This window comes from Hypanus sabinus, chromosome 12 (assembly GCF_030144855.1).
Source record: "Hypanus sabinus isolate sHypSab1 chromosome 12, sHypSab1.hap1, whole genome shotgun sequence".
Classification (NCBI taxonomy): Eukaryota; Metazoa; Chordata; class Chondrichthyes; order Myliobatiformes; family Dasyatidae; genus Hypanus; species Hypanus sabinus.
The window spans coordinates 71,976,074-71,999,354 of NC_082717.1; the positions used below are offsets into that span (position 1 = coordinate 71,976,074).

The 23,281-nt window shown below is 42.6% G+C and overlaps 1 protein-coding gene across 1 annotated transcript in view; it reads right to left on the bottom strand.

Annotated features, from left to right (window-relative positions):
- Nucleotides 1–23,281, bottom strand: part of ism1 (isthmin 1) — a 95,215-nt gene that overhangs the window by 13,894 nt on the left and 58,040 nt on the right. Inside the window, exons 3-4 of the mRNA XM_059986207.1 lie at nucleotides 15,904–16,159; nucleotides 15,143–15,286 (exon numbers count right to left, since the gene is read on the bottom strand). Coding sequence (XP_059842190.1) covers nucleotides 15,143–15,286; nucleotides 15,904–16,159 — 400 coding nt within the window. The remainder of the gene's footprint in view (nucleotides 1–15,142; nucleotides 15,287–15,903; nucleotides 16,160–23,281) is intronic.

Sequence of the window (23,281 nt, forward strand, 5' to 3'; positions counted from 1 at the left end):
GACAGGTCCTCTGAGGTAGTGACAACTGGGAATTTAAAGTTACTGACCCTCTCCATCTCTAATCCCCCGAGGATTACTGGCTCAAGAACTTCAGGTTTCCCTCTCCTGAAGTCTACAATCAGTTCCTTGGTCTTATTGATGTTGAGTGAGAGGTTGCTGTCATTACACCACTCAGCCAAATTTTCAATCTCCCTCCTGTATGCTGATTTATCGCCACCTTTGATATGTCTCACAACAGTGGTGTCATCAGCAAATTTGTATATGGTGTTGGAACTGTACTTAGCCACACAGTCTGATGTGTAGAAAAGTAGAGCAGGGGCTAAGTACACATTCCTGTGGTCCTCCTGCACTGATGGAGATTGTGGAGGAGATATTTTTGCCTCTTCAAACTGACTGAGGTCTACAAGAAGCCAACCAGAAGCCAAGGATGACCGCAGAGGTGCGTGCGCTGCTGAGGTCCCGCGACTCCACCTTCAGATCAGGCAACAAAGCAGCTTTAACAACAGCAAGGGCCAAGCTGTCCCGAGCCATCAGAGGGGCAAAGCGTGCACATGCCCAGCTAATCCACAGTCACTTCCAGGGCAGCGGCGACACGCAGCTCATGTGGCAGGGCATCAAGGACATCACCAATTACAGGACTGTGCAGGTGATGCCTCCCTTCCAAATGCGCTGAATAACTTATACGCCCAGTTTGAGGCGGAAAATGACATGGCAGCGAGGAAGTCCACCCCTCCTACGAATGACCAGGTGCTGTGTCTCTCCGATGCCGACGTGAGAAGAACCCTGTGCAGGGTCAACCCACGGAAGGCTGCTGGACCAGACAACATCCCTGGTAGAGTGATCAGAGGATGTGCAGACCAGCTAGCAGATGTTCTCACTGACATCTTCAACATCTCCCTGATTAGCGCCACCATTCCAACGTGCTTCAAGGCCGCCACCATCGTCCCCATGCTGAAGTCTTCAGTGTCCTGCCTCAATGACTACCGTCCCGTTGCACTTACATCCATCATCATGAAGTGTTTCGAGAGGCTCGTCATGAGGCATATCAAGACCCTGCTGCCCCCCTCACTGGACCCCCTGCAGCTTGCGTACCATCCCAACCGCTCAACAGATGACGCCATTGCCATCACCCTCCACCTGGCCCTAACCCACCTGGATAAAAAAGACACATACGTTCGGATGCTGTTCATAGACTTTAGTTCAGCACTCAACACAATCATCCCTCAGAAACTGATTGGAAAGCTGAGCCTATTGGGCCTGAACACCTCCCTCTGCAACTGGATCCTAGACTTCCTGACTGGGAGACCTCAGTTAGTCCGGATCGGGACCAGCATCTCCAACACCATCACAGTGAGCATGGGGGCCTCCCAGGGCTGCGTGCTCAGTCCACTGCTGTTCACTCTGCTGACCCATGACTGTTCTGCAACACACAGCTCGAACCATATCATCAAGTTCGCTGATGACATGACCGTGGTGGGTCTCATCAGCAAGAACAACGAGTCAGCTTACAGAGAGGAGGTACAGCGTCTAACAAACTGGTGCAGAGCCAGCAACCTGTCTCTTAATGTGAACAAAACCAAAGAGATGGTTGTTGACTTCAGGAGGGCACGGAGTGACCACTTTTCACTGAACATCGACGGCTCCTCAGTAGAGATCGTAAAGAGCACCAAATTTCTTGGTGTTCACCTGACGGAGAATCTCACCTGGTCCCTTAACACCAGCTCCATAGCAAAGAAAGCCCAGCAGCATCTCTACTTTTTGCGAAGGCTGAGGAAAGTCCATCTCCCCCCCACAATCCTCATCACATTCTACAGGGGTTGTATAGAGAGCGTCCTGAGCAGCTGCATCACTGCCTGATTCGGAAATTGCACCATCTCGAATCACAAGACCCTGCAGTGGATAGTGAGGTCAGCTGAGAAGATCATCGGGATCTCTCTTCCCGCCATCACGGACATTTACACTACACACTATATCCTCAAAGGAAACAGCATTATGAAGGACCCCATGCACCCCTCATACAATCTCTTCTCCCTCCTGCTGTCTGGGAAAAGGCTCCGAAGCATTTGGGCTCTCACGACCAGACTATGTAACAGTTTCTTCCCCCAAGCTATCAGACTCCTCAATACCCGAAGCCTGGATTGACACCTTGCCCTACTGTCCTGTTTATTATTTATTGTAATGCCTGCACTGTTTTTGTGCACTTTATGCAGTCCAGTGCAGGCCTGTAGTCTAGTATAGCTTTCTCTGTTTTTTTTATTACGTAGTTTAATCTAGTTTTTTGTACTGTGTCATGTAAACCATGGTCCCGAAAAACATTGTCTCAATTTTACTATGCACTGTACCAGCAGTTATGGTCGAAATGACAATAAAAGTTGACTTGACTTGACTTGAAGTGAGGAAATCCAGGATCCAATTGCACAAGGGAGCATTGAGGCCCAGCTTTTGGGGTTTACTGATGTGTTTTGAGGGGATGATTGTATCAAATGCTGTGCTGTTATCAATAAAGAACATCGTGACATCTTTACTGTCCAGATGTTCCAGGATTGTGTGAAGAGTCAATGAGGGTTGCTTCAGTAGGCAACTATTTTGTTTTTAAATAGCAGAGTTTCAGAGAAAATGCACTTAGTAAAACCTATATGTTCTGTAAGTAAACTGTCATTTTTCAGTCAAGTGTAAACTTTGCGTTTTACATTACTGTTGATGTAGTCTGGGAGAGAGTTATGCTGGAGGAAAAAAGTGCAAGGGAGTGAAAACCGTGATGAGAAATGAGTATACAAATTTCCCCAGTGGGTGCTAAAGGACTCAGAAATAACTACATCCCATTAAACTGATTTCCAACAGCACTGCAACTTTTTTTTCCTGAAATATTTGATTGATTTAAAAAAAAAATTAGCCCTAGTCTGGCTTCTCAAATGGACATTAGTGATGCAAATCTATCAGCTGAGGAAGAGCAGAGGAGTTACCCCATATCCTGTCCAATAGTCACTTGCACTTTGTAAACTTAACTGCTATTTGTAGAATCTTGCAGTGTGACTTCAACAGCGTCTACACAACAACAAACTAATAATGTAATGGGGGAGCAGTGAGACAGTGTGAGCAACAGGGACTCAAATTCTCATCCCCTCCATAACATCAATCTCATAAAGATATACAATGCAACTACATGGAGCTATACATATGCAGTTCCTTTATAACATTAAGTATGCACCCCTCCAATTGCAGGCAAATTGGTGGGCAAGCTTCTCGGTGACCTGGATCATGGAGAACGGCACATCAAGCAGCTTCCTCCTTCTATATTGCACACTTCGCTTCCTTTATCCTAGGTGAATCTATGTAAAATGTCCAAACCAAAATAACAGCAAGATCTAGTTAGAGAATGCCCATTCGGGTGATGGCTAAACAAAAAGCATTCAAAATTTAAGCCATACTTGCCTCTTTCTGCAATGTAATGCTGTGGACACTAGGAATCTAAAATGAAATCAGAAAATGCTAGAAATACTCAGAAGGTCAGGTCAGATTCTAATGAAATGTCACTGACCTGATGTCAGATCTCAAATGACTTTGAAGTCTCTGGTTTTTCTCTCCACAGATGGTAGTAGACCTGACTGGTATTTCCAGCATTCAATTTTGATTGCTCATCCATAAAAAAGGCAATGGAAGCTGAGAAACAAAGAATTCTATGACCTAGGCAAATGCTCTTTCCCAAGGGAGATTTCAACATTCCCAAAATCTTCATTTTATGTTTCCCAGGGACTGATATGCAGTGCAGAATAGTGAAATTTTGCAATGGTAAAGGCATTAATGTCAGGTCGTGTGTCAAGCTGACGTTCCCGTTGTCTTCTAGTTTGGTTTGGATGGTCATGTATTTTGTTTCCTATTTCAAATGCCCTCATAATGTCACTCAGCCTTTTCCTGGTAATCTCCTCCATCCTAACATTTCCTCAAATAACCTGTCTCCTTTCAGTTCTAGCCTCTTGTGCATGCACAGCTACCGGCAATTGCCAAGAACGTAAGCTCAGGAATTTTCACCCTAAACTTTTGTCACTTTACTTGTTTTTCCACCTTTAAGCTTAGACCAAAAGCTCTCTGGCTTAAACTGTTGGGTTATTGCCCTAACACTTCTGTTGAACTTTGCAAGGTACCACAGGCACAAGAAAATGATGGTAATTCTGAGCAGAGGTGCCAGAAGGTTCTGGAACTCCCACCTTAGCATGCAAGATACAGAATTAATGGCTGAGCTGGACTGATAAGGGTGGAGCACAGCCCAGCAATAAGTACCATAAAACTTTGTGGGGTTCAATGACAGAGCAAGAGTTTGCTGAGATATCCCAGCACTTATGCCAGGTTAGACCTGCCTCGTGATCTGTAAACATGTTCTTTGTAGTGGGGATTGTAAGACTGTAGGAAAGCAAAAGGTTTTATTTAATTATTTGTATTTACCTTTGATGCTTTTAGATGCTTAGAGTATCATTGGTTAATCTTGTATTTATAAAAACATGAAACTTGAATGAAATAGTTTGCCATTTCATTTTAATTATTCAGAATGAATGGAAGTCAATGATAGTTTGCAGTATTTTTTGTCGTGTCCACTGCATTGCAGCACTTGTAGCAGGACAAATGCTACCCCTGCCCCTACACCTCCTCCCTCACCACCATTCAGGGCCCCAAACCGTCCTTCTGTTGGGATCATCTACTGTATCTGGTGCTCTGGATGCGGCCTCCTGTTTATCGGTGAGACCCAATGCAGATTAGGAGACCGCTTCGCCGAACATCTATGCTCTGTCCACCAGAAGAAGTGGGATCTCCCAGTGGCCACCCATCTTAATTCCACTTCCCAATCCCATTCTGATATGTCCATCCATGGCCTCCTCTACTATTGTGATGAAGCCACACTCAGGTTGGAGGAGCAGCACCTCATGTTCTGTCTGGATAGCCTCCAACCTGATGACACAAACATCGATTTCTTGAACTTTTGGTAATAGCCCCCTTTCTATTTCCCACCCTTTTCCCTCTCTCACATTATTTCCTCACCTGCCCATCAGCTCCTCATCTGGTGCATCTCCCCCCTTTTCTTTCTTCCATGGCCTTCTGGCCTCTTCTATTAGATTCCCCCTTCTCCAGCCCTGTGTCTCTTTCACCAATCAATTTCCCAGCACATAACTTCACCCCTTCCCAGCTTCACCTATCACATTGTGTTTCTTCCTCTCCTCCCCCCTCACCTTCTAGCTCTAACCATAGCCTTGCTATGCAACTCCCATCAACAACAATGGAGGGTCTGTTTTATTATGTGTTCCTGTGTGCAAAGTGCCACAGTCTCACTTCCAACCAATTTTGCCCATCTTTTTTTCTCCAGTCCTGATGAAGGGTCCCGGCTCAAAACTTTGACTGTACAATTTTCCCATAGATGCTGCCTGGCCTGCTGAGTTCCTCCAGCATTTTGTGTGTGTGTTGCTTGGATTTCCAGCATCTGCAGATATTCTCTTGTTTGTGATCAATTAAAGTTGTTAGCTTGGCAACTGGTATTTGTGCACAAATTTCTTGTGCATAAAATGTATCTTTGTGAGTCTGGATTGGCTACTGACCATTTCCACATGAAATTGTGTTCATTAAAAAACTGATCTGAGTATTTCTGTGTGTAATTCAACATGACGTGACTGACAATTTCCTAGTTGGTGTGCCTAGTGATCTCAAGTTTTGTGCATGATACATATTCTGCATTTGTGTCACAAGTAGGAGCTTTTATCGTTTAGAAGCCCATTGTCCAGGGCTCAGCAATGCATGTCATGTGACACCAGTGCTTTGCATGTCAGTCTCAGTTTTCAGTGATTGGAATAATGGAAGCTACAGCAATGGTTCCTCCATGCTCAAGTTCCAAGCCTCAGCCATGGGCTCTTTGATTACACTGCATGGTCTAGTGGCATGGATCACTCATAGCATGTCCATCCCCAACAAACAGAAGATGACCACATTTCCATTTCTTACATTTTCTCTCAGCACCATGGTAACCTCTTCCACAACTGTTTGGTGGCTGCTGAGAAGAGAGTCCTTTAAGCCCTGACTAATTTCCCTGCAGTCAGAGTGACAATGACACACCAAATGCAGGCCTTGCTATGCAACTCCCATCAACAACAATGGAGGGTCTGTTTTATTATGTGTTCCTGTGTGCAAAGTGCCACAGTCTCACTTCCAACCAATTTTGCCCAATTTCAAACATTATTTCGAGACCCATCTGTCCTTTGTCACCATACTCAGCACAAGTTTAGTACACCTAAACTGGTGTTTGACTTTGTTATTGCTGAAGGTGGCATTATATAAAAGAAGAGCCTGTCAAAGATATTGAAGACAAATACCTATAAAAGTCTTAAGTTTAACCAAGTATTTGACAGAATATTCAAGGAAAGACCTGGAATCATAGAGTTCTTTGATATTTTCTGATTGTGCCTGTAAGAAACAGATCATGTACCCACCTCATATAAAACCAGACCTGCATGAAGTGAAGCAGGCATGTTGAGGTATGAGGGATAGGCTAGATCTTCTGCTTCTCTGCTTTAGAAGGGACCAACACTTCGGCGGCCAGTCAAAAGCGCGATAAAACATACAACCTTCAGAATGGCATAAATGAAAGTTGGCTTGCATAGAAATTATTGCTAATAGTATTCATTTTGCAGCATCAGGAAGACAGGTAACTGTTAGGGAAGGAACCAAATTATCAACAGGGGCTCTATACAGACCCCATGATCCCCAGCAGTGTCGGTGTTGGGGACTAGCAACGTAACAGTAGCTTGCTGCCTGTGATTACTCAAGTCCTGATCGGAGAAGCCATGTTTTGCAATACAGCATATCTAATTGTGAATATGTTGTTCAGTTTGATCAAGTCCCCTTCCCTTTAACCCCAAGGATAAAAACTACCTGCAAGAAACCATGTGCTTCACTGCCTCCTCTTCTCTGGTTAGAAAACAGAATGTATAACTCTACAGAGAAGCACCAGGGCAAAACAGTCACCACGTCTGTACAGCAGTGGGAACGATGCTGACAGTTCTGCAGACTCGCTCTGCAATGTGTCCTGACAGCTCTCTTGGTATGAGAGACTGTGTGGAGTTAATATGGAGCCAAGTGGTTGGGGTTCTATCGAGGTCCTGATCTGGAAGTGGCACTCAGACTGTGTTTACTTTTACAACAGATGAGTTCCCGTTCCTGGAGCTCGTTAGCCGACCATTTTTCAACATTCTCCAGATGCCTCCAGGGTGCGTCCCCGTGGAAGGCCGATTTCAGACCAGTGTTGCAGACTGAGGGAGGTGGAACATCAGGATTTCGCTGAGGCGGAATTATGGAAAAGCGACGCGGCAGACCGTAATATTGTAACAGTGACCGTTGGTCCCTCTCTTAGTGGTGACATGGGTGACATCTCTCTGTGCTTTGTTAGTGAGAGAGAGCCTGAGGCATGTCGAACTGTTAGGTAAACAATAGCTTTTGTTGACTGCAGATCATGGTCTCTCCTCAGGTGCTTCGCTATTGCTTGGTGGGTGGTGGGAGCTGACACTTTTTTCTGAAACAGAGGGGGCAGGGCCGCTTCCAGGTTCTAATATTTTCCTGTTGGTCATTCTTTTGGAGATCTGTTTTTCGTGAATGTCTGTGAAGACAAGTATTTCAGTTTGTATTCTGTATATATTCTTTGATAATAAACAGAACCATTTGAGCACTGTTAAGATATTAATAACATCCTTGATATACAGCAGCAGCCACTGGATGTATGTATTTATTTGGCAAGAGCTATGAGAACATGTGGAGGTGACTGTTTAGAATTGTTGTATAAGGCTCATAATTAAAATTTATTCCATGGACTGGTGGCCTTTGGCCTCGTGAGCAGATCCGTGTTCTGGTTGCTGTGGTTCATCTTCTCCTGCATCCATCCCATTATCAGCAGAGGTCCACAGTATCTCATAGACTGCAATAGTCTTAACTGCAGAATTCCTGGATTATTTGCCCAGGCATGTGGTTTACTACTTTGGGGTCCCGATGATAGGCTGAACTCAAAATCGGTCACATTTTCTTCTCCTCAGCTCTTGTCGGTGAGTTTTGCATTGATGCTGTTGCATATACTTCAGAATCAGAGTCAGGTTTATTACCACTGGCGTGTGTCGTGGAATTTGTTAACTTAGCAACAGCAGTACAATGCAATACATAATAGTATAGACAGAAAAAAATAAGTAAACCAATTATAGTAAGTATACAAGTACAGGCAGTCCCCGGGTTATGTACGAGTTCCGTTCCTGAGTCCATCTTTAAGTCGGATTTGTATGTAAATCGGAACAAGTACATCAGGTATTATTTAGGGTCAGTTCGTCAAATGTTTGTCTTAATATATAGTATATATTTTACCTTTCCTTGCATATAAAACATACGTATTCCAATAATTAAATCACTGCATTGCAGCTTTCATCGGGGCAAGGCCTTTCAAATGCTCCATTATTCTCACTTTATCCGTTATCCTTTAAAATTGTTCCGATCATTGACTGACTGTAGCCTAACGCTTTTCCAATGACCGATGGCATTTCACCTCTTACCAAACACATTATTATTTCCACTTTATTTTCAATCGCGATTGCTTCCCGTCAATGGAACAGAAACACTGCAGGCTGCAGGTCCTGAGCTGCGCCGGCTCCCGAGGTCCGCTGGGTCCTAAGGACCACCGCACTGAGACAGGCTAAATGGGACAAGTGGGGGTTGTGCTGGGTTTGGGCATTTGATCCTCCATAATATTCCGTGTGGGTATTTAAACTGGAGGTGGCAGTGCTTGTTTTTTTACGAGGTCAAGTTGTGAGCTCGACATCAACCCAGCATGGATGGTATGGGAGTCACTGGATCGACATCAACCCGGCACGGGAGCGGACTGTCACTGGATCAAACCTCCATTCTCGAGCCCGGCGCTGATCTCACAGCGCCACTATCCGACCAGAATTGGGGGGTGGGGGGCAGGGTCAGGGTGAATCTTACTAAGAAAAATTTAAGCCAAATACAAAGTTAAACACTCAACACAGTGTCAACGGCAATGACTTAAAATGGCAGACGGCTTCACAATCCGACTTAAAATGGCGGACGGCGTTCTCCTTCCTTGGTTCGTAAGTACGAGTTGTCCGTAAGTCGGACATTCGTAACTCGGGAACTACCTGTATATTAAATAATTAGATTAAAAATAGTGCAAAACAGAAATAATATATTTTTTAAAAAGTGAGGTAGTGTTCATGGGTTCAATATCCATATAGGAATTGTATGGCCATGGGAAGAAGCTGTTCCTTAATCCTGAGTGTGTGCTATCAGGCTTCTGTACCTCCTACCTGATGGTAACAATGAGAAGAGGGCATGTCCTGGGTGCTGGAGGTCCTTAATAATGGATGCCACCTTTCTGAGGCACCGGTGCTTGAAAACATCTTGAATATTGTGGAGGTTAGTACCCAAGATGGAGATGACTACTGTTACAACTTCTGTAGCTTCTTTCGGTCCAGTGCAATGGCCCCCATACCAGACAGTGATGCCCTCTGTGGTAACATCTATAGAAGTTCAAGTGTCTGAGGTGACAAACCAAATCTCTTCAATCACCTAATGAAATATAGCCATCGTCTTGCCTTCTTTATAGCTGCATTGATGTGTTGGGACCAGCTTAGATCCTCTGAGGTCTTGACACCAGGAATGTGAAATTGCTTGGTTCCCATCCCTGCAATTTAAAAAATATACCAACACCACAGACTGGCATTGATTGCTGTATCAGGTTGTCAGGTACTTGGCTGCAGAATAGCTACATGTCTGTTAAGTAGTTTGTGCATTAATTAAATCAAATAACAGGTAAATTTTAAGATCCTATTTGATAAGTTCTTTATATCTGTAACATCCTTCAGCTCTACAAGCTTCAGTTTTCTACGTCTCTTCAGTTCTGGTACAAACCTGATTTTAGATAGATACAGCCTAAAAACAGATCCTTCAGCCCATTGGATCCACACTGACCATAAACCACCCATTTACAATAATCCTACATTAATCATGTTTTGCAGTCTGCATATTGCCAACAACTGTCCCCAGATTCTCCCATCACCTATACCGGGGGTGGGGGTTTGAAATTCATAGCAGTTAATTAACCTACAACCTACTCATCTTTTGAAAGTGGGAGGAAACCAGAGCACTCTGTGGAAACCCACATGGTCACAGGATGAATATGCAAGTTCCACACAGACCACACCAGAGGCCAAGTTTGAATGTGGGTCTCTTGCACTGCAGGGTAGCAGCTGAGCTCACAGTGCCACCATGATGACATTTGTTCTACCTTTTGTGCCATGCCTTCAATAGCCAACACTCCAAGTTGTGCAATTCTATCATTTCTCTCCCTCGCCACCACTCTCTTTAAGGATCTCCTTAATATCCCTCTCTTGGTTAGGTGTCCTTGATGATTATGTGATTGTTATCAACTTCTGTTTGTCACCGGTTGCATGAAGTATGGCGGTATGCTTCACTCCATTAAAGATGCAATATAAAAGCAGGTTAATTATGTCTAGCTCTTTGTAGAATCTTGCACCAGAGGTGATTTGGCATATTTCTTCTCAGTACATTCCAAAGGGAATGTGCTGAATTTAGGCGTACAGCTAACAGTTAGGGGATTTCAAAATCAGTTTTACTTTGTTACTAATCTGTACCCTGATCCCCAACTAAAAAACGTAAAATATGCCTTTATCTACTTGTGCTACTGGAAATCTTTTCAGTTCAAACTTGTGTCCACTTTTACTACAAACTGAATTATTCCTACTCCTCTCTGTTGAATGGAATCAGCAACCTGTCTATCTAAAACCATGTCTTCCTCATTGTTTGATGAATACTCAAACTAAGATGCAAAAGTCCCGGTCAATGGCATAAAAAAAGAATCTCAAGTTTGTATGTGGTGACATGCATGTACTCTGATAATAATTTTTTACTTTGACAACAATTTCCACTCATCCCCAAATCAAACAAACTCCATCCAATAACTTAAGGATGTGAGAACGAGGAGTAGAAGTAGGCCTCATCTTGAGTAGGTTTCCCTATTCAATAAGAACATGACTAACACTCAAGCTCATTTCCCGCAATTCTCTTAGTGTCCAAAACTTTATTCATCTCATTTCTGAATATACTCAGTAAATGAATATCCACAGTCTTCTTTTTCGCAGAATTTCCAACACCCCTAATTCTTTGAGTAAAGAAATTTCTCTGAGAAGCATCAGAGATAGCTCATTTGTCAAAAGTTCTACTACCTTATACAGCTTTTTGTCAAATCTTATGAAGCAGTTAGTGATGCTTTTCTTAAGATTAAAAACACTTGTCAAAACAAGCTGTTATTAATGTGATTAACACTGTCATTCCACATCATCCTGATCCTAAATCCTTCTCCTACTACTGTGATCCCTATTTTAGGACTTCCCAGCCAGAGGAAACAGCTTTACAAGATTCTGTCACATAAACATCGAAACATGCAGTGGAATGTTTTGTTTGTATCAATGACCAACACATTACAAAGATGCGTTGGGGCAGTCGGCAAGTGTTGCTATGCTTCTGGCAGCAACATAGCATGCCCACAACTTACCAACCCCAGCCCGGATGTCATAATTTTTGAAATGGAGCACCTGGAGATAACTCTTATGGTCTTGGGGAGAACGTACAAGGACCTTACTGACAATAGTGGCAATTGAACCCCCAATTTCTGATCACAGGTGCCATAAATTGTTGCGCCGACTGTTACATTTCAATGCCACCCAACAGACTCACCCACCATCTACATCTTTTCCCTTTGTATTGTCAAGCTCCATCCACACATTTGTTAAGACTTAAATTCCTGATAATGCCGCCACTTCAATTTTATTTGATAAATTAATTAAATGAGCACATCTTCAGAAAGCTCAGCTCAGTAAGTCAAACATGACATTAAGAAAGTCTTTTTTAACCAAGCATCTTGAAATATGGATTCCTCCTAAAAAAAAAGTCCTTCCTTTTCACTTCGAGTATGTTGAAACCAAATAGAGATTTCAGTCATGTCTCAATGAACACAGTAAGAGTTGCTATTGTTAACACATTCAACACTACTTTTAGTTACAGATCGGGCCGTATACAGTTTTAAAACACACTGGGAGACTACTATGTCCAAACCAAACGTAAAGAGAGATGATCAGGTTTACGTTACTTTCTAGTCATGGATACAATACATTCTGAAGCAATCATCCAGATAAATGCAAGTGTTGTCTGATGTCATCACTTTTAGGCAGTGAGTACCAGACCCTATGATTATTTGGTGGAAATAACTGTATTAAATGGTGTAGAAGGCATGGGAAGCTAAATGCCTCACATCTATTGTACTTATCAGTCTTAAATTGTCACTAAGTAGTATTCGTAAAGATAAAGTATATTCATGGACAACATTCCATATTGTTAGACATTCCAGGTTACTACACCAGAGAAAAATCAAACAAGATTAAATGCTAAGCCACATGAGGAAATATTATGACATGTCACCAAATTCCTGACAAAGAGGCAAGGAAGAGAGACTTGCAATTCTTTTAGTTCATTTCACAAGTCTCACCTTGTCACCAAGCATGTCTGAAATGGAACAGTTAATTTGTTACAAACAGCAACTTGATGATACATTCATTAGTGAAATTAATTGAAAAATATGTATTGATCACAATATCAAGGGATAAATTCCTTACCCTGGGATCTTTTACATTATCTGGATGATGGGATGGGGCCCAAGGTTTAACATCTTGACCAAAACATGACATTCAGACAATGTGGCTCTTGTTTCATTAGTGGTCTGAAGGAACAAATCTTCAATTAAAGTTGCCACAGTGGTACTTGAAACCATAAACTTCTGACTCAGAGGGGTGGGACACCCACTTGGTGAGCTATGGAAAACACCAAGAGATAGAGAAGAGGAAAGGATAGAGAGTTCAAAAGGTTTAGTGCCTTGGCAGCTGAAGGCAAATGGTGGAGTGATTGAAAAGGAGATTGATCAAATGCCTAGCAGTGAAGAACTGACATGTCAGAGCAGTGCAAGTGAAGGGTCTTGACTCAAAATGCTGACTGTCCATTTCCCTCCACGGTTTTTGCTGAACTTCTGCTTTCAGTGTCTTATCTCTGATTGGTGCGAGGCTGTATGAAATTACAGAGAGATGAGTGGGCACAATATTGAAAGATTGGGAAAAGGAAGAAGATTTTAACTCTCAGGAGTTCATTAACTTGGGACAAGCAGATCAGCAAGCATAGGTGTGAAGAGTGAAGAGAACCCTAGTACAATTTAAGGCAAAGGCAGCAGGAATTTTTTTTTTAAACACACCCAATACGCAACGCACTGTTACATCTCCAAATTTCTGCTACATAAAATTCATAGACACAAGTCAACTATGTTGAACAGGTTTTATTATAACACATTTTTTTTTAAAAAGCAAGTAACAGATTAGCTGGATGTTTTGCAATGCCTAGGATACTGGAGGAACTCAGCGGGTGAAACATCTGTGGAGGGAAATGACCAATCAATGTTTTGGGTCAGGACCCTTCATCAGGACACGAGTGTTAAACAAGAATGTGTATTGTGTCCAGTTATGAGTTATATTTATTGGCCATAGTTCTGAAAGAGATAGCTGAAGAGATTCTGGAGGTATTAGTAATGATCTTTCAAGAATCACTAGATTGTGGAATGGTTTTAAAAGACTGGAGAATTGCAAATGTCACTCCACTCTTCAAGAAGGGAGAGAGGCAGAAGAAAGGAAATTAGCCTCAGTGGCTGGGAAGATGATAGTTATTGAGGATGAGGTATCAGGGTTTTTGGAGGCACATGATAAAATGGCCTGTAGTCAGCATGCTTTCCTCAAGGGAAAGTCTGTTCAATTCTTTGAAGAAATAACAAATGGGAAAGACAAAGGAGAATTGATGGATGTTGTGTACTTGGACTTTTAGATGGCCTTTGACAAGGTGCTACTTATAAGGTAGCTTAACAAGTTAAAAGCCCATGGTATTACAGGAAGATACTAGTATTGATAAAGTACAGGCTGATTGGCTGGTGGCAAAGAGTGGGAATTTTCTGGTTGGCTGCTGGTGACTAGTGGTGTTCCACTGGGGTCTGAGCTGGGACCTCTTCTTTTTACGTTATATGTCAATGACTTGAATGATGGAACTGATGGCTTTGTCGCAAAGTTTGTGGGAGATTCAAAAATAGGTGGAGGGGCAGGTAGCTTGAGGAAGTAGAAAGGCTACGGAAGGACTTGGATTAGGAGAATGGGCAAAGTAGTATGAGATAGAATAGAATGTTGGGAAGTGTATGGTATTACACTTTGGTAAAAGTAATAAAATGGTTGACTATTTTCTAAATGAAGAGAAAATTCAAAAATCTGAAGGGCAAAGGGACTTTGGAATCCTTATGCAGGTTTCCCTAAAGGTCAATTTGCAGGTTGATTTGGTGGTGAGGAAGGCAAATGTGATGTTAGCTTTCATTTCAAGAGAGGACGAGAATATAAAAGCAAGGATGTAATGTTGAGGCTTTATAAAGCACTGATGACACCTCTCTTGAAGTATTGTGAGCAATTTTGGGCCACTTATCTTAGAAAGAATGTGCTGACAATGGAGACAGTTCAAAGGAGGTTCACAAAAATGATTGAATGGCTTGTCATATAAAGAGCATTTGATGGCTCTGGACCTGTATTCACTGGAATTCAGAAGAATGAGTGGTGACCTAATTGAAACCTATTGAATATTGAAAGACCTCAGTAGAGTGGATGTGGAGGGGATGTTTCCTATGGTGGGAGAGTCCAGGACCAGAGAACACAGCCTCAAAATAGAGGGGTGTCCTTTTAGTATGGAGATAAGGAGATATCTCTTTACCAGAGAGTGGCGAATCTGTGGAATTTGTTGCCACAGGCAGCTGTGGAAGCCAAGTCTTTACATATATTTAAGGCAGAGGTTGATAGATTCTTGATTAGTCAGGGTATGAAGGGATACAGGGAGATGGCAGGAGACTGGACTGTAGGAAATGGATCAACCATGATGAAACGGCAGAGCAGACTTGGTGGACCAAGTGGCCTAATTCTGCTCCTAAATCTTATATGAAGCTAGTAGGTTTAACAAAACTGTTACTGACCAGGACAGTTTGGCATATCGCATGTCCTTGACTCGGTGGCAGTGCAGGCATATCCACAAGACCTGGTCCTCTTTTGGTTTCCACTTCCACAGGTTACACTGCAGAGTGACCACGGGCTCCAGTCACCCTCTCCATCTGCATAATCTGCAAGAAAAACAAAGGCAAGCATACTTGCAGTTAGCTGCCATTGTGATGAGTCGCATAATTGGGACCACATGCTTGATTTGAAGCTTAGGCTCAGATCCTGCCGTTCGCATGCCATTCAAATAACTTTCACACACATAGCCGTACAAAGCATTGCTTGCACATTTTTTTTGTTCTTCTAAGCCAAAGCAGCTGGAATGTTTCAGCTGTAAATCTTGATTATGGAGTGAGCAGCCTTCATCATTGACCTCTCACTACTACCAGATAGACAGCATGTAAACAAGAAATTAAAATCACGTTTAGCAGCTAGATTCAAGAACTCTTTATTATTCCTGCATTTGGAAGGACAAAGAGAAGACACAGGCAGGTGGTGGGAAGGGAGGGATAATGCCAATTTTACTCACTTAGTTGTCTTGGGAATAAAAAGATTAAATATGAATCATTGGGATCTTGCCACATAGACGCAGATGTTTCCCTGCACAAATTGCTTTACATCAATCAATACTAGAGAATTTATTCCCACTGTAGTCCATACCTATTTGATTTCACTTGGCTTCTTTCCAATATCTCTTTTTGAATTCTCAGTTACCCAGAACAAGTGAGGAATGCAGACTTACCATATTCAGGCTGTCCTTTGGATTCCCATCTCCGTTGTGTAACTGTGCTTCTATCCCAGCTGCCTGCAGGGTTCAAGAAATTGCTGTCTTCACTTGCATGGCTGTTTTCCTGATCGCCGTCGCTCAGGGAAACCGTTGCTGACTTTTGCCACCAGTTCCTCCAGTCAGACGAAGGCACCGGCCAGCTGGGTTTGGTCACTTTATGCAAGTCCCTCTCTGCCTCTATGTCAGTTCCATCTACCACCTCGATTGTAACCTGCACAATGCAAAACAATCAACATCATAATGAATGAATGCATGTATCTAATATAGCAAAAACTGAAAATTAACTATTAAAAATATAAGGTATCCTTTGGCAGCTTGGTGTCAGCCTCTTGATTGAAGGCAGATTGGGACATCTGAATGACTCATAGCAATTAAAGTAATCCTGCTTGGGATATGGTGGCACAGAGGTTAAGTCACTGAACAACAGATTCATAGATATGAGTTTGAATTCCTTCTTGTCAGCTGGGAATGTAAATAAATGTAATTAAATAAATCAGTAATTTAAAAGTAATCTAGTCTCACTAATGGTAGGCACAAAACAACTGTCTTCCTGTTAAAAGCACCAGCTGGTTCACTGATTCAAGATTCAAGATTGCTTAATGCCATTTCCAGGACACAAGTGTAAAGGAGAATGAAATAATTGTTACTGTGGATCCAATGTAGCACACAGAACCCACAATAAGATAAGGGACATAATAGCAATCATCATCATCATTACCAGTATCATAATAATATAAAACACAATAAGTATACATACGCAAGACATTTTTTATACAGAGATTGATTGTATGGCAAAGTGATGTACATAAGGTGGCTGACAAGAAATGTTAGAGTAGTGGTGATTGGGGGTGTGGAGGGATGGGTTAGTGGTTGGAGGTGTTGATCAGCCTTACTGCTTGGGGAATGTAACTGTTTTTGACTCTAGTAGTCCTGGTGTACAGGGAATGGGGCAAACAGTCCATGAGCAGAGTGGGTGGGATCCTTTATTATTTTACTGGCCCTTTTCTGGCACCTTTCTGTATATCTGGTGGGTAGGCTGACATTGGTGATGCATTAGACAGTTTTAACTACCTGTTGTAGAGCCTTCCTGTTCATCACAGTGCTGTTTCTGTACCAAGCAGTGATGCAGCATGTTCAGATGTTCTCTACTGCGTATCTGTATAATGACGTGTGTACAGATATGCAATAGTCCAACTCTCTTCAGGCTCCACAGAAAGTAGAGGTGTTGGTGGGCTTTCTTGATTGTGTAGGATGTGTTCTGGGACCGTGAGAGATTATGGGAGATGTGTATTCCCAGGAGTTTGAAGCTGATTGTAGTTTCTGCTGGTGTGCTACTGATGTAAAGGGGGATGTGAGTGGTGCGAGTTCTCCTGAAGCTGGTAACCATCTCCTCTGTCTTGTTGACATTAAGGAAGAGGTTATTTGCCTGGCAAGCTCTTCCACTTCCTCTCTGAAGGCCGTCTCATTGTTGTTGTGATGAGCCCCACCCCTGTCGTGTCAGTGGCGATCTTGATGTGATTGCTTGGGTGTTTGGCCGTGCAGTCATGTGTGAGCAGGGTGTACAGCAATGGGCTCAGCACACAGCCCTGGGGGGCACCTGTGTTAAGCACGGGGTGGGGGGGGGGGGTGACAGGAACGGTTGTGCATCCTGACTATCTGAGGTCCATTGGTTAGGAATTCCAACACCCAGTTGTACAGTGGGGTATTTAGACTGGGCAGTAGGAGCTTGTTCACCAAGAGACCAATGGGACAATAGTGATGAATGCCGAACTGAAATCCAGAAACAGCATTCCGATGCAAGAGTTCATGTTCTCTAGGTACTTAACAGCCAGGTGCAAGTCGATCGGTTCTGGAGGTAAGCATATTGGTGACTGTCCAGCGTGGCAGGAATGGAGTTTTTGATGTGCGCCATTATCAGCTGTTCAAAGCACAGCTTCGGGGGGGGGGGGGGGGAAAGTGAATTGAATTAACAACAGACATTGTTGGATGGCATGATACAAAAAATACTACTTCAATAACGATCTGCCTTGGATTAGGAGGATTTAGGCTATTTTTACTCCAAGATGACAAGATTCTGACTTTAACTTAATTACTGGGAGTAACAGCAGAAATTGTGCTTCAAAATGATATATTAGATTTCAATTATTTGTTTTTTCAAACTTCTTGTTGGTTGTAACAGAGTGGAGCTGGCAGAGCTCTAGAAGTGCATACATAGGCACCCAACTTGATCAAAGGCTTCTCATTAGTAAAAAAAAGGATATCTAACAAAGAGAATGATTTCAAAAATACTAAGTCCATAATTTGGCCAGAAGGTGCATCCAGTTGGAACAGCCTCAAACTGTCCATTCCATCTTTTTATCATCACTCTGTCTAGCACTTGAAAGGCAAAACTTTTATCTGGGCCTGAATCAGCAGCTCCAAACTAATGTTAGAAAGCATCACAACCCATCTAACCAGATAAACATTATTGTTGCCTTTCGGCTTGCATATTTATTGAAAGATGAATTGCTACAACGCTGGAAAGAGGAATTGTTTTGTTAGATTAGGGAAAAGCCAGAGAATGAAAAATTATCTATTAAAAAACACCTATATAGAAATATAACAGAAGTAATAGCTTCAAAAAGTTTGGACATGAGCAATATAACGTAGGAATGGAAATAGGTCTTATAATTCCTCATGCCTTCCCTGCCTTAAATTAGATTTTTCTTTCACTAGGGTATTTGTAAAGGTGTATATTAACTCCCTAAAAGTGTGGTGAAGGAAATATACAATTATATTTAAAATATACCTGGAGGAAATATTGAAATACCCTTCATCATTGGGCTAGCATCCAAAAATGTAAGCCAAAATATTTCTATTTCGGCTGTCTTGGATACAATAATTTCTTTTGTGCTTTAAATTCCCATAATTCCATTAAATCATGGCTGATCTGCAAACTAACTTATGCGGCCTTTGCCCCATAGCTAGTATTTTAGATTTACAGTAGTCTACGAATCGCAGATTTTAAATTTTAACTAATCCAACAGCAACTGTTATTTGAAGAAGGGATTTGTTTCTCAGTCTAGTGATCATGGTGTTGCAGCTCTGTCCTCCCTTAGCAATGAGACTGCAAGCGGATAGAAACCTAGAAAACCTACAGCACAATACAGGTCCTTCGGCCCACAAGGTTGTGCCGAACACATCCCTACTGTAGAAATTACTAGGCTCCATGTACCTATCCAAAAGTCTCTTAAAAGACCCTATCATATCTGCTGTGATGTGAGTATTATTAAAAGTAAGTTAATACTAATCGGAAAACCGTTGGTAGCAAGAGGCGGGATCCAGGGTTGGTGGGGTCTTTACTTCCGCTCTTTTTACTCCCAGTATGCATTGTATATAGTTCCTCCACCCAGGCCGCATGAGGTACCTGGAAGCCTCTGTATTGTAAATCTCATTTGCCGTCCCAGATAAAGATGCTCTTTTGGCCATCAAGTTGTTTAGTAGTCTTTTTGTAAAGTAGAAGTTACCACAGTATCCACCACCAGCACCATTGCTGGCAGTCCATTCCACGCACTCACCACTCTGAGTAAAAAACCTACCGCTGACATCTGCTCTGTACCTACTCCCCAGCACCTTAAACCTGTGTCCTCTTGTGGCGACCATTTCAGCCCTGGAAAAAAGCCTCTGACTATCCACACGATCAATGCTTCTCATCATCTTGTACACCTCTATCAGGTCACCTCTCATCCTCTGTTGCTCCAAGGAGAAAAGGCTGAGTTTCACTCAACCTGTTTTCATAAGGCATCCTCCCCAACCCAGGCAACATCCTTGTAAATCTCTTCTGCACCCTTCCTATTGCTTCCACATCATTCCTGTAGTGAAGCAACCAGAACTGAACACAGAACTCCAAATGGGGTTTGACCAGGGTCCTATATAGCTGCAATATTACCTCTTGGCTCCTAAATTCAATTCCATGATTAATAAAGGCCAATACACAATATGCCTTCTTAACCACAGAGTTCAACCTACGCAGCTGCTTTGAGCGTCCTATGGACTCAGACCCTAAGATCCCTCTGATCCTCCACACTGCCAAAAGTCTTAACATTAATACTATATTCTGCCATTATATTTGACCTATCAAAATGAAACACTTCACACTTATCTGGGTTGAACTCCATCTGCCACTTCTCAGCCCAGTTTTGCATCCTATCAATGTCCCGCTGTAACCTCTGACAGCCCTCCACACTATCCACAGCACCTCCAACCTTTATGTCATCATAGTCCTCTATTTTTCTAACAGATTGGGAGATAGCTTTTTAGAATCTCTCTCTTCAGTCTGCAATTGTGATCCTCAGCATATGGTTGCTTGCTTTTTAATCCTCCCCTACTTTGAACTCTCTGACTTTGGTCTTGTACACTGCTTTAGTATAACTCTACAGATGTCAAGGAGCAGCCCCTTCAGCTCTGGGACTCAACAGTGAGTCCACCCATACCAGGCTACAGCTACTGTATATTTCCAGATAGTAGTTGTTAGTACTAGTTCTGCTGTTACCTTTGTAGCGCTTCCTAATTTATTTTTCATGTTTTTATTTGTCCAGCAAACCTGTCCCTTTTGCCGAGCTCCATCGATTCCTACCCGCCTTGTATCCTATCAAAGAATCTCCCTTTTGCTCTCTCTTTGCCATCACTTTCTTGGACTCTTAACTCCAGCACTTTCTGTACATACCCCCATGAGAAAAGTCCTCCGGTCTCATGCCTGGTAAATCCTTGTGCATGGTGCTTTAGTTATATACAGAGCACAGAATGTGGGTGTGAAAGGTCATTGACCTGAAATGATAATTCTGTTTTTCTCTCCAGAGAGATGTCTCATCAGCTGGACATTTTCAGTTTTATTTCACATTTCCAGCATTTGCTGAGGGTGGATTTCTCTTCATTGTCAGCGCAACTTATGGTTAATTTAAGCAGCATGCTGACCCAGGAGACATCAAGTACCTTCATTAATGATGCGCCACGTGCTGTCTTATACACGTGATGAGTATGTGTAGTTAATTATTCAATTAAAGCAATGGCACACATATTTATTATTGCAGAGTCAGATCCCAGCAACTGCTCAGACACAATTTCCTGGACTAACTTGAAATTATTCCAGAATTCTCACCATGATTATGTGGTCACAGGGGACCGGACGCACATTGGGTAACTCCATATCTCTCTACCGCCACAGAAACATGAACAGCCACACCATCCTTAGCCCCAGTACCTCCCATTCCCCAAACTCAATCAATCCCCACCATATGGTACACAATGTCCCAAACTAGCCCCAGACCCCCAACACATACTTACCCAGAGCTGCAGCACTTCCATTACTGCAATCTCAATGTTCCCCACACTTAGAGTATACTGACCCACTTCCATGCCCAGCCTTTGTCTGACTCCCACCATCACCAGCACTCTCCCCGCTGCCCCTGAACATGACCAACCCCCCCCCACACTCATCTCCAACCCTCCTTGAAGCCTGACCGCTACTGAGCCAAGCCAGCTCTCTGTCACCTAACCCTCCTGATCGAAAAGCAGCAGTAGCCCCTGTCAGCGGAGTCTCCCTCAACTGCATCCCCCAAAGTATGAGCTTTACCCCTCTCCCTGAAGCTGCATTCTCCCCAGTCCCAACAACTACCATTCCTGTAGAGCAATCAGGCAATCAAAGATTTACGAGGGGTGATTGATAAGTTCGTGGCCTAAGATAGGAGGAGTCAATTTTAGAAAACCTAGCACATTTATTTTTCAACATAGTCCCCTCCTACATTTACACACTTAGTTCAGCGGTCGCGGAGCATATGGATCTTGGACCTCCAGAAAGAGTCCACAGCAGGGCTGATTGATATGTTTGTGGCCTAAGGTAGAAGGAGATGAGTTATACAGCTTTCTTTACATGGACATGCAGGTCAACCTTTGAATGATTATGCAGAAAGTTTGAAGTTAGTAACTCATCAGGGTTGATTGATAAGTTCATGGCCTAAGGTAGAAGGAGATGAGTTATTAACTTCAAACTTTCTGTATAATCACTCAAAGAGTTGACCTGCATGTGCATGTAACGAGAGCTGTATAGCTCATCTCTTTCTACCTTAGGCCACAAGCTTATCAATCACCCATCTGTGGACACTTTCTGGAGGTCCAAGATCCATATGCTCCATGACCGCTAGACTAAATGTGTAAATGTAGGAGGGGGCTATGTTGAAAAATAAATGTGCTAGGTTTTCTAAAATTGACTCCTTTTAACCTTAGACCACAAACTTATCAATCACCCCTCGTATTTATCCACTGGAAACATGTAAGGAAAACAAAACATGTCTGCTTGTCTGTCAGCAACCAAAAAAATACATTCTTCACAGCTTTGAAACACAACATTTCCATTCCTGGCTTTGGGATCAACAGCCTTCTCCACGACCCCACCACTTGGAATAACTTAACCTTGGCCTCATTGGGAGCAATATTCACAAACAGTCAACTAATAAACGAAAGCACGTCAAAGAAAATTCTAATCTTTTCATCCATCGGATTTGCTAAAAGTGCATTCACGCTCATATATCCTTGTTAAATACTTGAAACAAGATCCAGCAGCAAATGTAACTTCTATTTCTTCTTCCAAGACAAATCATTGAATCTGTAGCAGCATTTTTTAGGATTCAGCTGCTTTCTTAAAGTGGCTCAAGACTGAACCAGTCCATCATCATTTAGTAGACTATCCACTCTTCTTGCTATTAACTACAGATAATTTTAGATGTGGCTTGGCTTTCAACAAACAGAGGAATCCAGAGTTGTAATGACATTAAGGGAACAAGAAGAAATCAATAAGTTTCTTGAACTGTTACTCACAACTTAGAGACCATGTACTGCTGAGGGTAGGAGAGACTCCCCTGGGATGATAATTGGAGCCAAGGGGACTTGCAAACCTATAGAAGGAGAGGGTTTGCATTGACATTTAAGCAAAATGTCTGTCGGATGATGACTAGTAGTTAAGAGGTAACATGCTAGCAAGGGCAAATGGACAGCTAAGTTTTGGGAACTTTTGGATTATAGTTATTGATTTAGCTTTCTGCCTACACTTGTTGCTACCTCTGTAAAGCAGTGACATAATCAAAGACACACCCATTCCAGACATTCTCTTTTCATTCTACCTGAAAATATGTACCATCAGGCTCAAGGACAGCCTCTATCCTGCTGGTTTAAGACTATTGAACAGTCCCTTGTACAATAAGATGGACTTGTTCCCTCTCTATAGCCTTGCACCTTACTGTGTACCTGCACTGCACTTTCTCAGTAAATATGATACTTCATACTGCATTCTTTTATTGTA